General features: G+C 48.8%; 1 protein-coding gene across 1 annotated transcript; it reads left to right on the forward strand.

The window, feature by feature from the left end:
- Positions 1-9,940: 9,940 nt before the first annotated feature.
- Positions 9,941-14,631, forward strand: LOC146191607 (uncharacterized). Its single transcript, XM_084600352.1, has 2 exons — positions 9,941-9,990; positions 14,391-14,631. Exons 1-2 carry the CDS (start codon positions 9,941-9,943, stop codon positions 14,629-14,631), a joined length of 291 nt encoding a protein of 96 aa, XP_084456478.1.
- Positions 14,632-16,713: the final 2,082 nt, after the last annotated feature.

Here is a 16,713-nt window from a genome sequence, read left to right on the forward strand (position 1 = left end):
AGTGCTCAGGAGGAGCTGAAGCGTAGCATCCATTGCGCTGACGCGCAGCTGTATCGGTGTATCGAATCTTCCGCTCCCTTCCGCAGCGCATAGTTCGAGCGCGGAAAGACTTAAAGGTATGAAACGTACAAGCCTCGCGAGGATTCACCTCGCTCGGTAGTCTCGGTGGGACTACGGGCATTCACCGAATGGCCAGTATTGAAAACAACTCTCTCGCTAAAAGCTAACTTGAAAGTGAAAAAAATAAAACAATTTGAGACAAAAACACCAACAGGGATTCGCTGCGTGAAAATCGCATTTGCTCCACGCTTCCTTGTGTATTGCTTGATATTTCGTTGTGCTCCACTTCGACAAAGTGAAACAGCTACCGATCGAAGCGAGCGGCACGAGGCGCATGGCAGAAAACAGACAGCGCACGCTTCTTACACCCTCCCCACATCCCGCACACGCGCAAAATGGGACAAAGGAGGAGGGGTGGGGAGGGGGAGGGGAGGCGGCAGAGGAGAGCGGTACCGTCGTACCCTCGCAAGTTGCCTTTCCCTAAAAGCAACCGGAAAAGTGCGTCATCACTCATACTCGACGAGTGAGCAGTGGCAACTTCTGCGTTCTGTATCTCCCTCGCTTGAACGCACGTGCGTTTGTACCCACCGTCCTCCTTCGCTCTCTCTTCCGGGCTCCCGTTCCCCCTCGTCTTTTCCCGCATCCTTCCGCTTACTTTCTATTCCATGCTTACTTCTCCGGAGCACTGCGTCCAGCTGCGAGTTCTGAGCGGAAGATCTCGGTTTCTGAACTCCCTCGCCTATCTCCTTCCATTCCCTGTTCCTTTCTCTCATACTTTCCAGCTCAATGTTTTCCGGGATGGGGAGCAGTGGCCATTTGAAAAAGTTGCTTCGGAAGGAGCCGGCGCACCCCCATCTCCATTTCGGTTCCTTCGGAATTTTATGGCGCACATCGGGGTAAAACAATCGCCCAAAGTGGGACTCTGAAAAAGGCCTCCCACCACCGCCACCATGCCCCTTCATTTTTATTCCTTTTATCCTCTCTTTCTCCGTCCTAAACTTTTTGTTGTTCTGTTTTCACCCTGCAGCTTACGCTCAAACACTTTTACCATAACCTCGGTTTTAGAACGATCTGTTCTTTTCCTTCTCAGAGAAAATCGTGTCCTCGATTCCTGCGATGTTGTCTAGTCTTAGACTCAACTGCGAAGAGTTGTTCTAGTCCTTTATGCTTGCCCGGGTGCAGCATATATAGAAGTGAAATCGTGGCAAAACAAAAAATACGTTTTGGCTGCCGCTATGCGTCTTATATTCACTACATACATGCTCATATTTGTACATCTGTCTCGCTTCGTTCACATCTCTCGCCTCGGAATATATTGAACTAGTATTCTAGTTCACTATATCTCGGAAGTGAACAGGACAGCTGCCCACAACTGCACAAAGGTAAGCATGCTTTTACATTGCAAGTGAAATACTTCGCCTGTATTATGGAACGAAATTAGGGGCTGGAGATGAGTCAGCTAGGAAAGCTCGACTCTAGGTGACAATCACGTGACGCGCGCGCGCGCGCGCGCGTGTGTGTGTGTGTGTGTGTGTGTGTGTGTGTGTGTGTGTGTGTGTGTGTGTGTGTGTGTGTGTGTGTGTGTGTGTGTGTGTGTGTGTGTGTGTGTGTGTGTGTGTGTGTGTGTGTGTGTGTGTGTGTGTGTGTGTGTGTGTGTGTGTGTGTGTGTGTGTGTGTGTGTGTGTGTGTGTGTGTGTGTGTGTGTGTGTGTGTGTGTGTTGCATCCTGGGAACCGTCCGTGAATTTCCTCCTTGCATTCAGCATCTCTGTCATGTGTTGGGTTACGCTGAAGGAAAACGCCCTCGGCACCGCAGTTCAAACATGTGGGCCGAACCAGGCATAGCAGTGGTGTCTTACCAGTTTTCTGCTTTTCTAACAAAAGCCACACTAGGCTAGTCAGCGGCGCATTCCGGATAAGCGTCGATAGTCATTACTGCGCATGCGCCGTAACAATGTCAAAGAGTTGCTCCAAGCCATAGAAGGGAAGAGAGAAGAGGGGGGAGAAGAAAAAGCCAATCCAATGGAGCAAGAAGATTCGGAAGAATGCCAAGAAGACACTTCGAGTCGCCGATCACACCGTATACGGTGATGCGATCGGGTTCGGGGGCCAAGGCTTCTGGGTAGCGTGATCAGGCGGACAAGAAATCGGACGAGGAGCAGCAGGCAGAGTTGGCAAAGAAGTTTTATATACACTATTTACATGTCAAAACAGGAAGAGGAACTCCGACGAGAAGAGCGGAGCTGAGCTCCTGAGCTGAGCTGAGCTCCTTAGCTACCGAGGTACTTCTTAGCTACCGTGGATACAGTTCCAAGCATTAATAAAGCGTCCGCAATCCCCAGTTCCCTAGCTGGGGAAATGAAGTTCAATTGGGCCAGTCCAATCAGCGGGCACGCGCGGTCAACAGAGACCCCGCTCACTGCCAGAGGCGTCACTGGAACCTCCTCGCAGCTTTTCCGAGGCGTGGCGTGGATCAGCACCGCTGGTGGCGATGTCGATGTTGTGTCTGGTTATCGGTGCAATTTCGGCATCTGCAGAAAACAGGCCGTCGGCTGAGGTGTCACGCCACGTGCTCTCGGGAAGGTCAAAGGTCTTGACCGGTCATTCCGCAGCTGGTGGTCAAGCAGCGTGCATCTCCCGTTCCTGGAATCGGCTTGGTTCCACTCTCGGCTCCCTCCGTCAAGAAGGTTGCATCACATTATAGGGTTAATGGCGCCCATATGAAGTACCCTTTGCTGATCACTGTTCGTATACATGCACTTTCTTACTCGATTGATGATCACTAACACTTAAATTGTGCTTCCATTATCACACACACACACACACACACACACACACACACACACACACACACACACACACACACACACACACACACACACACACACACACACACACACACACACACACACATGTACGACCGCATCCGTCGTCGGTTCTTCTGCCCGGCCTCTACCGCTCAGTGCGCGTTACGATGGTGCTTGCGCTGAGTGTCAACGTCGCAAGCGACCTACATCTGCTCCCGCTGGCTTTCTTCAGCCCATCGACATCCCTCCAGAGCCGTTCTACCGTGTCGGCTTAGACCTTCTCAACCCTTTTCCAGAGTCCCCTTCTGGCCACAGATGGGTCGCAGTAGCCACAGATTATGCCACCCGGTACGCGATAACGCGTGCGCGCGCTCCTCACGAGTACTGCCGCTGATATCGCCGACTTTCTTCTTCGCGATCTCATTCTTCATCATGGAGCTCCTCGCCAACTGCTCACTGACCCTGGTCGCACCTTTCTTTCGGCAGTTGTGGACGACATTCTTCGCGCATGCTCAACTAAACAAAAGTTGACAACCGCTTACCAACCAAAAACTAATGGCCTCACGGAGCGGCTCAATCGCACTCTTACTGACACGCTGGCCATATGCGTCTCCTCTGATCACCGTGACTGGGACGTCGCCCTCCCGTACGTTACATTTGCGTATAACTCGTCCCGTCATAACACTGCCGGCTACTCTCCGTTTTACCTCCTGTACGGTTGTGAACCTTCCTCAACTGCCGCTTGACACGTTGTTTCGAACATCTGCCCCCCCCCCCCCCCCCGCCCCTTCTCAACACGCCTGTGAAGTCATTGCCCATGCCGACCATGCTCTAAAAATTGCCCGTTCCCGCTTGCAAGCCTCCCAAGCTTCTCAGCAAGAGCACAACAGTCGCCACCTCAACAGCTCCTTCTTACCTGGGTCCCTTGTGTTGCTCTGGGTGCTATCTCGTCGTATTGGGCTCTCGGAAAAGCTTCTTTCCCGCTTTGTGGGCCCGTATCGTGTGGTGCGCCAAGTCGTCACCTACGAGATTGAACCTGCCTTTCCTCAGCGCACTTCCCTTACCGTACTCTCCGATATTGTCCATGTCTGACGTCTTAAGCCCTACAATCTACCTTATTCTGACACTCGCTGAGCAGCACCGCGACTGTGCTTTTGTGCCCAGGGGCCATGCTACGGGTGGACTGATCGAAGATAAGGCAGACGAAGTGGAGGTGCGCAAGGCGCGTGCTCAGGGCCCAAATCCTTGGCAGCATTCTGTGCTTTGACGTCCGGGGCGCCCTGTGCCTGTGTCGCATTCGGTGTGAGTGTACCAGTGTTTTACGTGGTACACCTCCTGCCACGTAATAATAGGAAACATAGGGAACTCACGTGATTGAAGCTCCTTTGGTTAGGCTCCATCATATCTGAATCATTGTGAAATTCAACGTTGTTTGTAGGACCTGAACCGAGTCAAAGGGAAGGGGCAACATTTCTTTCTGAGGCTTGTTGTTATTGGGCTCTGGAGGGAAGAATTCTTTTCGATCCAAGCTGCTTCTTGCAAAGCACGAATGAACCATGCGTCTCCAGTCGTTTTGCTCGCCTTTAAAGGGCATCGTTTGGCACAGAGAAGGCTTTGGCTGCAGCGCGAATAGAATACTTTCTCTGGCGCACGCTTTCTACAGCCTTCCTCCTCTTCTTCTTCTTCTTCTTCTTCTTCTTCTTCTTCTTCTTCTTCTTCTTCTTCTTCTTCTTCTTCTTCTTCTTCTTCTTCTTCTTTTTCTTCTTCTTCTTCTTCTTCTTCTTCTTCTTCTTCTTCTTCTTCTTCTTCTTCTTCTTCTTCTTCTCCTTCTTCTTCTTTTCCTTCTTCTTTTTCTTCTTTTCCTTCCTCTTCTTCTTCTTCTTTTTCTTCTTCTTCTTCTTCTGCTGCTGCTGCTGCTTCTTATTCTTCTTCCTATTCTTCTTCTTCTTCTTCCCATGCTTCTTCGTCTGCTTCTTCTTCTTCTTCTTCTTCTTCTTCTTCTTCTTCTTTCTCTTCTTCTTTTCCTTCTTCTTCTTCTTCTTCTTCTTCTTCTTCTTCTTCTTCTTCTTCTTCTTCTTCTTCTTCTTCTTCTTCTTCTCCTTCTTCTTCTTCTTCTTCTTCTTCTTCTTCTTCTTCTTCTTCTTCTTCTTCTTCTTCTTCTTCTTCTTCTTCTTCTTCTTCTTCTTCTTCTTCTTCTTCTTCTTCTTCTTCTTCTGCTTCTTCTTCTTCTGCCTTGATATGTGGCACATACCCACGAAGGGGGATTGGCCAGGGTTCAGTGTGGATTGCCAAATGTCCTACACAAACTGAATTAGTGCATTAAAGTAATTGTCAGGCTTCTTCGTACTGACCTCGCTCCATGCAGCCCTCCTCGTCTTTTGTTTGTACGTACGGGCCATTCTAGAAAACGAGGCAAAAAGATCAGAGCTAAAGAATGCACTTTGCGCGAGCAGAGACTCTAATTTCTTCCTCCGAGAGAAAAACTGTCGCGTTTTGTCCCTTTCATAGGCTCCTACTCAATCAATTTTATAGTTATGAAAATTACCACATAGGGAACTGCAAGTGTTTCCACAGCTAGCCAAGGAGATGCAGTAACAACAAAAATATGTACCTTGTCGCAGTAGATCACGGCTACGCTGTTGCACAGGTCCAAAAAAAAATATATGGGACGTCATGAATTTCGCACCTTTTTTGTGGGACAGCCACTCCACGAAACTCGCTCGAATTTTTTTTTCCGGAAGCGGGCAACGCAAGATACCCGCCATTTTTAACACACATTTAGTGGACACTTAGCGGCACCTAATATTGGTTTAAGAAACCTACTTAATCTAAAAGATTTTACGCTAGGTGTCGCTAGACGAAACATGTCTCATTTTGTCCCGTGCCTCATTTTACCCCGCCCTACCCCTACTGCTTTTTCGGGCCCAGCCAGGCGCCGAAACATCTGTCTGAGACGAGTAGATCGAATTCTGTTCTGCATCGAATTCCGCGTCATGACGCATACTTGATTCGTAGGCTACGTTTAAACGTGGCTTTCACGTGCAAATATTTACATTTAACTAGATGGGCGGACTCCCCGGAATATTGCACTTATGGCATCACAGAGTGCTATGCCCAGTGTATGCGCGCGAAAGAATAATGCCAGCCATTTTCTTGAAGCGTTTAGACAGCAGGCCTCTCTCGGACTATATAATTATAGGCTCTTGAACCAACAGGCGGAAAGCAAGCTCTACAAACAATGTAGATTTTCTGCCATTTTTTTAGCAACACGGGACTGAACTCGCTCTTCTGAGACCAAGTTACTGTGCCTGCATATTTTTGTAATAACTCTTCTCATAACAGCGTCACCCATCCCGACTCTCTTTCTTCTCTTTTTTTCTTACTTGGTACAGAGCATAGAAGGCCAGATGCTTAGCTTTCCGGCTGACCTCTCTGCCTTTCCTTTCATGAAACACATCAATCTATCATTCGGGAGACTCAATATATCATGGCCGCCAGATGTAACCTTTTCTTTTGTTGCATTGTAGAGAAAAGATGTAGCGTTTCTCTGTGGTATGACGTACGGCTCCGCATTGCTGACTTCGCAGAGTTAAAAGGCAAGAGCGTAGACACGGTGGATAGAATCGGTGAAAGCATGTGCTTGAAAGAAGCGACCATCGACGCCGAAGAGGACGAAGCGCTCGAGCAGCAGCAGGCCACGGCGGGAACGAAGCTCTCTGGCACTGACGTCGCCGAGCTGCAGGCATGGCGGTGCGCGCCCCAAGGCCGGCGGCACCGGCGGCGGCGGCGGCTGCAGCCGTTCGTCGGCCGTCCCTGGCACCGACAGCTGCCGCCACTACGGCCGGGGCAACCCAGGCGACCCAAGCGACCGACAAGCAAAGGGACTTCGCGGAGACGCTCACCTCCGAATTCCAGGCAGCCGGCGACCAGAGTCAGGGCATGCACGACGACCCTCGCAACGCGTACCGCTCCAGAAAGAACTACGTCCTCTTCATCGAGATCATCATGGCTGTGTGCGTGATCGCGCTCATTGTGGGAACAGTGGTCATGTTTGTCGTTGGAGGCAACTCGGACACGATAACTCTAAAGCCAGACATTGAAAGGACGGATCGCCCGACAGAGTCGCCCCCTTCCAGCCCCAATGCGACGACCCCTGCGCCGCTCAATGAAGATTATGACGAAGAGCTAACCTGAGCCCTCCCAGGACTGTGCGATTCCTGGACAGAGCGATGCGTGGGCGTGCCGCCATGTGGACATTGTGCTGCGGCTGTAGGCAATACGACAGTCAGTAGGGACCGAGGTGTCACTGCTCGAACATCCGTCCGCGATGACAACTCTGGAAGGGCTGTGTGCAAGTGTCCCCATTTGTCCTTCAATGTCTTTATCACAATGAGCCACTTGAGATATTGCCATCCTAGCACCGTGACAATAAAGGGTAACGAATGTCGTGTCGGGAGCAACGATGAGCACGAGTCTCGCCTTAACGAAGGTCGTTTCCCGCGTGATACTTTCCGTCTTGTAGCCATGTAGATTGCTGTTATGCTTTGGGTTAAAAGAGAGAAATTGCAGCAGATCATGTGCATGCAGTCAGTATCTGTCTGCACGCAGCTGCATGTCATGCCGCACAGGTTTTCGTTTAAAGAATGGCTCCCACAGTTCTTGGAGGTGTGCATGAAGAAATGTATCCCTTTCATTCATTTGTATCCCTTAGCACATAGCAAAATGAGAGCCGCATTTATGCATGCGTTCTTACGTGATCAATGTTGAACTGTCCATGGAAGATACCCGGAGGTATTTTGTCCCTGTTGGTTAAGGTCGCCGTGTGTATGCTCAGACGTCTGAATACGAAGAGCTTTATACTATACTCCGAACTTTGGCGTATCACGGTTCCCCAACAAGCCCGGTTGTTCGTTCGCTGGACCATGCACATTTCCACAGGATGTAGATATGCGGTGTTTCACATGTTGAATACAACATATTATATCAGGTAATCAGGTACCTATAGTTGAAGCCGCTATCGCTATGCGATTTGTCATCGGGCCGGGACGCTTGCGCTGACCCGAGTTAGACTAGCTCCAAAGGATTGCCCGTGCCTGTGTAAACGTGTGTGGTGGAGAGGAGAGGTTAAAGAGGAAATTGTGCTGAGTATAGTTGCCGAGCAAAAACAGTCAAGCATTATGGAGGAAAGGTCGACAAGCGAAATAACTGCATTATGACAGAACATTAAACTCAGGGGTCATCAAAGCCATCTGTTACACGGCCGGTGACTGGCTCGAAATTAGCCAAGCCCACCACGTCACAGAAGGGTACGGGTAATAGAGGAGTTTAATGGCAGCGAAGCAAGATAGGAGACAATGTTCTAGATTAGCATAAAGTTGGAGGTGATTTGATCAAGCTACTTAGCCATACGGTACAGAACTGAACAGAACAGAGCAGCGGGTGATGAATTGTATTTGTGTCAGCGCATTTGGAACATAAAAAGTACCAAATTTCTCTAATTTTGTGACAATGAAGATTTGTTTTATGTTTTGTAATGAAGTATAGTGCTCCACTTCGGCGGGTAAGAGATGGTATCGCAGGTGCAATGAAATCATGTAGGTCAAAACTGTGATGGCTGCCATTGCGCAGCTTGAAGTGGAGGACGCGAAGAACAATCCCCGAACTCTGATCAGTTACGCGAACGGATGTTCCTCGTTATAAAAGCCGAGATGGGGGTGGCGGAAAGCATCCTTATCGTGCAAGATAAGCGGCTCACAAAACATATACCGGAAGAAGTACGAGACGTTGACGAAATATATGTCAGCGTCTGCCAACAATTAAAACGAGCAGTTTCGTAAAACAGACAAAAAAGAAAGGGTAGTAGTGATCGGAGTCGACGACGAAATCGGGCCAAGTATGGGGCACTTCTGCAGCTTGGGAAGGGCTGTGGAGGAGATTGACCAAGCCTTGTTTTTCGGCCACGAGATATCCGTCTAGTCATTACTCAGCCATCATCTGCGCCGCGGCTGCCATAATTATCTGCATATACACCGAATCACTACAGCAGCGTCCAGATCAGAGGGCAGACTGCACTCCCAGTACGATGTAGTCCACACGTCTCCCAGAAGTTCTTAGGCTAATGGAAACATCTAGTTCTGCACTGAATCTGTATTTCGCGTGCTTTCCTTGAATCGTATTGTGCAAGAATTGATTTTTACGTTTCGGATCCGTTTTATCCTCTGACATTGGCCCCAGTTTTTCGATGCCATAGATTCGGCTTTCGAGTGCCCGTAGGAAGCGAACGGAGCATTGTCACATTGGCAATCGGACCTCGCCATTGGCCGCATAATGTAGTTAGTGGTTAACCTATGCGTTCGCCGGGTAGTAAAGAGTATCATCGGCGTGGAAATCCGCCACTATGTGCCGTCATGTTGGTTTCTCTCCAAATCAAATGGCAACTGGTTATTGTTGTATCCAGACGCCAGGCCAAGGAACAGGAGGCTTTATTACGAGGTGCAAGCTCGCAGCTTCAAACCAACAACCACCGCACATGGAGAACGCGCGGTGTCTTATACCTGCGTGAGTTGCCGGTGCACGCGCAGAAATGAGGAACGCGATCAGCCACGACAACACCTAGCGAGCGTCCTTCCCGCGATACAAAACCACGCTACAACAGTTATCAATTTCAAATGGATCCTTATATAGAATACGGCCCCTGCTCTCCAACCCGAAAGGTGGCATCCCGAAACCACCCGTGCGCCACCATCGACATGAGGTCGCAATGTATCTAACTCAATGTACTCCAGATTGCTCCTTCGAATAACGAAGACGCGGCCTCTTTAGCACCCAGTGTCGCCTGTAAGGCTTGTGACTAGCTAATTTCAGTCCCAGCAGAGAATACATGGCATAATCACCGCCATTTCTTCTTCTGTAGCGAACTGGAATGCCTACAGTCAGCCCCAACGTCACTGCCACTACCATCGCCAGCAACAACACCAGCACAATCAGCAGCGCAGGGCCGACCGGCGGCTCACGACCGCTGCCGGCGCGGTCCTGTGGGCTGGCCTCCCCACCTGATGAAGGCCGCACCGCCACGATGCCGCGGTACTTCGTGGTCGTTTGGCCGCCGCCTATGAGGTTCTCCTGGTGCGCACTTCTCCTTTATTCTCGAAATATATAGCATGCATACTTCCTCAGAACGGCACGCCCAGAAGACAGCCCCCTGAATTGCAGATGGGCACAGATGTCGTTAGAATAACGCATGCTAGGATGTAACTTATTCCTTCGCATAGCTTTTTTCTGGGAAACAATGGGTGACATAATCCCACCAGAAGAATATATATCAGCGCAATATTTGGAGAAAGTGGTTCACGGGTCCTTGAGAATGCGTGTAGTACAAACGTCAAGAAAAGCCCAATGAAAATTCAACTGTTTAGGCGTCATAAAACAAGAAATTAATGACCATACGAATGGAACCCTCTCCGTTCCCGAAAGTCAATCCCATCGTTTCTGACTTGGTTCAGCGGCTTGACTTATTCATTGCTACGCCCAACTGTAACGCAATCGTCGATTTTCCGATCGCGTAACACTCAGCGCCGGAACAGCCTAACGTTCTGTTCTGTTTACAAGTTATGCCTCGTTGACGCCCGGGCAACAGCGATGGGAATCCGCCGTCGCGAAAGTTGCTTCTGTTGCCGGTGGTCAGCACCTCACCGACGACTCGGGTGAGGGTACGTTGACTTCACGTAGGAATACCACGGGCACGGTGTCTGCCCACGGGAGAGGTGGGGCATCGTTCTACCCGTGATCCGGCAGCTTGCGCGATGGATTTGAACGACGCTGTAAAATTCACTAGGCGCGGACGCGATGCTTTCAATTCTACTGATTAGGTCAACTGCGATTTATCGTTAGATACATCGCACCTATAGATATTCGAAGAGCAGTGAAGAAAGCTTCGCACTCGTCTTTCGCGTATTTCTCGGCGCCGTTCAGGCTTAGCGAGTACTGCTGCCAGGACGAACTCCACCCTTCATGAAATTCTAGCGTGAAGTCAAATGCAACACCCCCCTTGCCGTCGTGTCCTCTCCTCGGAGGCGACGGGTTTTGCTTGATCTCGCCGCCGAATGCTCAGATTCACGTGAACAAGCTATAAGGCATTTTTTTTTCCTCCGTGTTCCCCCCAGCCACCTTCTTTTTTCACAAGCATGCATACTGAGGTTTCAAAGACAGCGCGAAAAAATATGTCACGAGTACAGCGTATGGTGCCGCCCGCTTCGTCAACGCCTCCGTTCAAGAAATCGATATATGCAGAAGCTGGTACTTGTTCCGCCGAATGGACGAAAGTAACCCTTCGCTCTAGGCAGTGGCGTAGAAGGAAACGTAATCCCCAGGCGGGATTCGAACCACCGCGACGTATAGGTTAGGTTCGATTCCTGATCTTTTTGTCAGTTCGACCGTCAACGCAATTTTTTACATGAGATTTATTACAATGAGGCAATGTTCTATGTACATACATCGACTATATGTACACACTATTAGAAAAGTAGTGTCCAATCAATGAGATGCCCGGTGTGACAAACGTAGACAACAGAGGTATGTAGGGTGAGTGGCAATGAAGAGCACAGTCACTAATTGTGAGTGTCACATCAGTTCCAACTCGATCGGTGCGTAAACTTTCCTTAAATGAAGAATCATTCTCCCAATGTGGTATATTGCTGAAACGACAGATCACATGCCGGTCTATCATGCGAGTTTACCTGAGACTACGGAAGCCACTTAGAAAGAGCATGCCTAACGGATCAACAAATGTTAGTGCAGAGAGGTATCATATAGAATGCGGTGTCAAATTGAGCCTTTTTTTCTTTCTTTTTATTCAACGTCTGTTGCATGACATCCAAGAACAGCATTGCATCTTTCCAATCTATGAAACAATGCTCAATTGTTTCTGGAGTATCACAAATGCAAGAATTCACCCTACAGACACAGACAGCTGTCTTTTTTTTATCCATGTTTTAACGGGCAATATCTTGGTGCGTAGCTTATAAAAAACAAAAAGCTATTTGTCACCACCGCAGCGCTGCATGTACCAGGTGTAGAAGCACCTATTCCCATTGTATAATATACAAGATTAAATTGTGCGTTTATTGAGATGAAGAGTAAACAGAAAGGCTGCAACCAATTAATTTTAAGGACTTATGCTTGATCATTTCGCAAGTTGATGTGCGCTCGTTAAGACTATTCCGGATGATGCACGCGAATGAATGTTTCTCCTTTAAAGATGACCTCCTCTCCAGTCACCAGGTGCACTGAAGTAGGCGAAACCGAAATTGACATTTTTCCTCAACACTAATGAAATCTTAAGCGGCGGCAGGGCCTCGCCATGCTCGAAGCCGAGATCGAACTGTGGGAGGATCTGTGGCCGAACTGAGCATAGCGTCGTCTTCAGGTTCAGTTATTTAACGCGTACCATTTGCACTATTTCATTTTACAAATATTTATCAGCGCGGCGCGGTTCCCATTTCTTTCGACTTAACACCGCTCGGCTTTCTCAGTAGCTTTATTGCTGGATCAACGAAAATGGTGCCAATTTATTTACCACTCATCTCATCTTGAATGCTTTTCAGATTTGCCCATGTAGGCGACAATTCGCGCTCCAGATACAGATACTGAAAAGCGGAATAAGGTGTAGAACTGAATGCTTTGGTGCATAATGAAGGCTGAACGCATTGTACAATAAAATCGACCCTTAAGTTACATAGTACCAACTTCATGGCTTCTATATACGACGACTACGCTGCATCTGGGCTTGGGCTCTTTAATCTTCGCCCCGTTATAATGTCACCGTCTTCGGGGGACTCCGCGGCCATGTCCTCTGCTTTTTACAAATACTTTGTTATGTGTGCCAATCTGCTGTGAGGTGCAACAGCTGCTGAAAAAAAAAGTTCGGCCCGTGCAGAAGGCCATATATTTTTCACAGTTCCACGCGGGAGCTGTTGTGGTGACGAACTTTCAAGCAGACATTTTCTTCACCGACGTAGCTGCAATTCAGAGAGGCAAATGGATGAAAAGTTCGGTCTGGCTTCTCCCTTAGAGAGACACTAAGGGCTACTCCATTCGACTATTGTTCTCTATAAAAGTTGAGCCTATAACGTCAACATATACCTCTTTCCAGGTTATATATTGACGTGCAATGCTCGGCAATCAAAGACTCGTACACTTGTCGCGAATAAAATTAGATTTAGATTTTAAAATCTTCCTGCCTGTCGACTCAAACTCCTGACGTCCCTACCGATACACTCTTCCACAGAAGTCCCACTTTTATAACTAGAACTTGTGTGGAACCATACGGAGTGCAGTCGTTTTGAAGAAAACGACGTTGTGACTTGTCTCCTGGGTCCCCCGCTCGAAAATTGATGTGGACACACGTAGTTTACTTTGGCAACCAGCCGGTAATGCCGACAAGTGTGCAGTATTTAGTTTGACTTTTTTTTTCTCGCTTATAAAAACTTTGTTTTCAATAAGAGTGGCTTCTCTGTGATTAGGACATGGAACCCCACATCGTTGCAGGCTAACTTCTATTTTTACCCAGTGCCCCTTGAAAAAAAAAAAAAATACAAGCCACCTGAACGAAAAAAAATAAAAACTATAGTGTCACCAGAGGACGTCAAGCGATCTTGACACTATTGCTCAAAACATGAATGAGCACTGGCTGCAGTGGCTGCAGCCAGTGCTCATTCATGTTTTGAGCAATAGTGTCAAGATCGCTTGACGTCCTCTAGTGACACTATAGTTTTTATTTTTTTTCGTGGCTGCAGCGCGCCATTAATTAACGCCAGTTAAGTAGTTTTAGTTCAGGTGGCATGGTGTAGTTCCTTACGGCATGCCACCCTGCGCCGCTTTTGATGGGCGCACTACGGGAGACAGTCGCTGTTCTACCCATAGGCCGCTGGTCACGTGACTCAGCGGCGCTGCATCGCACGGTGTGCCTCTTAGTAGCTGGCGGCAAGTCTGCCAACGAATGACTGAAACATTATAATGTCCGAAGTAACGCGTGGAGCGAGTTATCAGAGCCTTAGCATGCCTGCCATGCAGCGCAGCGCTACCATACTTCTAATCTTGTTCCACATACGAGTTCAAAATGTTCCAATTATAAGTGGAACCCAATTATAAGTGGAACTTTCACTTATGCAAGTGGAAGTTCCACTGATAAAAGCGAAACTTCCACTTATAAATGGAACTATTTTAACACGTGTGTCAAACCAGATTAAGAGTGCATTACCGTTACCGCCAATCTCCAGCTACAAGCAGCTACTGCGCGCATGCGCAAAGGTAGTAGAACAATTGAATCCCCGCTACCGCACTGCCACCACTGGGCGAGTTCTGCCACAGCCGGTCTCGAGGGAGAGTGCAGGTTAGAAGCGAGCTCTCCCTCGAGACCGGCCGTGGTTTTGCACGTGTGCGAGTTTTGCCACTGGTAGCGGCTAGTAGACAGTCTCGCTAAATCTGTGAATAGTTCGACCGTGCCAAGTGGTGCTCCCTTCGCGCAGGTGCATGGTGACCCGACGCAACGCGGAGAACTTTGCGCGTTCGTGGCTGTCGTGGCTGCAGTGCCAGCTGCTGCCCGAGGAGCCGGACCCGTTCTGCTCGACAGCTTCCACGTGTGCCTGGGCGCTGGCGCTGTGCGACGGTCGTCCGCACAGGGCGCTGCTGTCTCTCGCCGTCGAGATGGACATCTCGAGGAAGCCCGTGCTCAGCAGTCGGATGCCCTTGTACGACTGCGACGCCTGAACCCGTCCCGCTCGTCTCGGTACCAGCATCGGGCCGAACGATGATGCCAGATGGTAGCGATCAAATAGAGGCGGTACATCCCTCTTACATAGCAGCGGTGCAACGTTTTCCTGAAAAGTAACAATTAGTCTATGGTAATCTGACCCCAGTGTTCGTTATTTAGGGCGAAGAAAGTAAGAGGCATGAGCTGGGGGATCAACAAAAACATAAGGCTGCAGTGAGCGGTACACAAATTACACCCAGTGGGGCTAGAAACGTTAATGCTATCCTATGGAATGACGATTCGGCACATCTCTTTCCACTCTATCGCTTGGAATGGGCACACATCAGTGGAAAGTGTTCGTTTGACGTAGGACACAAGTTCAGAAAGTGAGCTCGTTACTCGGAAAAAAATATATAACACAGAACGGCTTGTAGTGGCGCTTTGTACAGTGAACAGCAAAAATGTAGAGGTGCGAGCGTTCAGGGAAAAAAAAAATATTGGCGGGGTATATTGGCGGGTTCATGTAGGTTAGTCGTCTGAACTGTCTGCAAGCACGCGGGGACATCCATGCATACTTGATCCGCTGATGTTAATGCTGGGCGCCTGGAAGACGCAGCGCTTGGTTTGTCGAGTTTAACGTCCAAAAACCACTCAGGCTATGAGAGACGCCGTAGTGGAGGACTCCAGAAATTTCGACCACCTGGGCTTCTTTAACGTGCACTGACATCGCACAGCACACGGGCGCCTTGCTTTTCGCCTCCATCGAAAAGTGGCCGCCGAGGCCGGGATTCGATCCCGCACCCTTGGGAACAGCTAGTCTAGCGCCGCAACCACTGAGTCACCCAACGGGGTGCAGCGCTATAGAATAACGTTTTACCTGAGCATAAGCATCCCTCAATATTTTGCCGGCAACACACACGGTGGCGCATAGCCAGCATCAAGTCGGAGGAGATGGGCAGGCGCCGGTTGCTTTTCCTCAAGTGCTTGGTGTTTTTGACCACGGGCTGCTCTTGATTGTCGCGAAATCAACGCCGCACTGCGGCGCCGCCGCAAACTGTATGTGTTGACGCGCGAGGAACAATATCGTTTGTTCCTCTTGCTAAGTTATTACCTGGCATAGCCAGATGTCGGTGTCAAAAATGGTAACAACGTTGTTACACGAATGTTTGTAGGCTAAAGATGTAGATGAGCAGCGAAATGTCACTGCGCGAGTTTTCCATTGCAGCAATGCAGAGGCAGTAGTGAGAATAGAATATGTATACACTCTTTTGTGGAACGTTATTTTTTATTTATTTTACGCCCTCAAAAAGAAAGATCATTTAACTCACACGAGCTTACCACTATCGACTAGCAAGCGCGAGTTTATCACAGAACTTTTTAATTAAGCGCAATTCTACCTATGCGGACTTCAGCAAGTCTTCTAAAACGCCACAAGGCAGAAGAATGGCGCTAGCTATAAACAAGAAAAAGAAATGGAAGACGAGACATGTACAGTGATGACTAATAACTAAAGATTTATTTTTCTGGTTATTCCGTACATGTATACGGTATCATCTAGAAAACATGCAACAAAATCTCATAAACAGTAACTGGCACAAGAGAACCAAGATCTTCCTGCTCCCGATAAGAAGCGAAATTCTTTTTCTATAAAGGCTACGGAAGTAGTGCTGACACAGCGCTCTGTAAGGCTCGCGATGCTTCGTTTGGCTTCAATAATCTCTCGCGGGGTTTCACCACTACCGCACCTGCGCAGCACTCTCGTGTGTCTCACCTCAGGTGTGCATTTACAATCTCGGCAGGGAATGCCCACATGGTCTGAGATTCGCTGTGTCACATCGTATAGTGGTGCTCAGATAATCTCCTACAGCTGAGCAACACGAACTTGCTGCGCAGATGCGGCGGCGAAAAACCCACGCGAAATAATTGAACCCGAAAGCATCGCGCACCCCCTCCATAGCTCTTATAAAGAATTGCGCTTCCTATCGGAAGTTGGGGTGACCTTGGTTCTCCTGTGTAATTTTCGGTGCCGATGACTGTTTATCAAGCTGTGTTACCCTTCTTTCTTTCTTGACGCTGCTGTACATTTACAGAAGAGTCAG

The sequence above is a fragment of the Amblyomma maculatum genome, chromosome 4, assembly GCF_055883805.1.
Source record: "Amblyomma maculatum isolate TAMU_Amacu chromosome 4, ASM5588380v1, whole genome shotgun sequence".
In the NCBI taxonomy this organism is placed as follows: Eukaryota; Metazoa; Arthropoda; class Arachnida; order Ixodida; family Ixodidae; genus Amblyomma; species Amblyomma maculatum.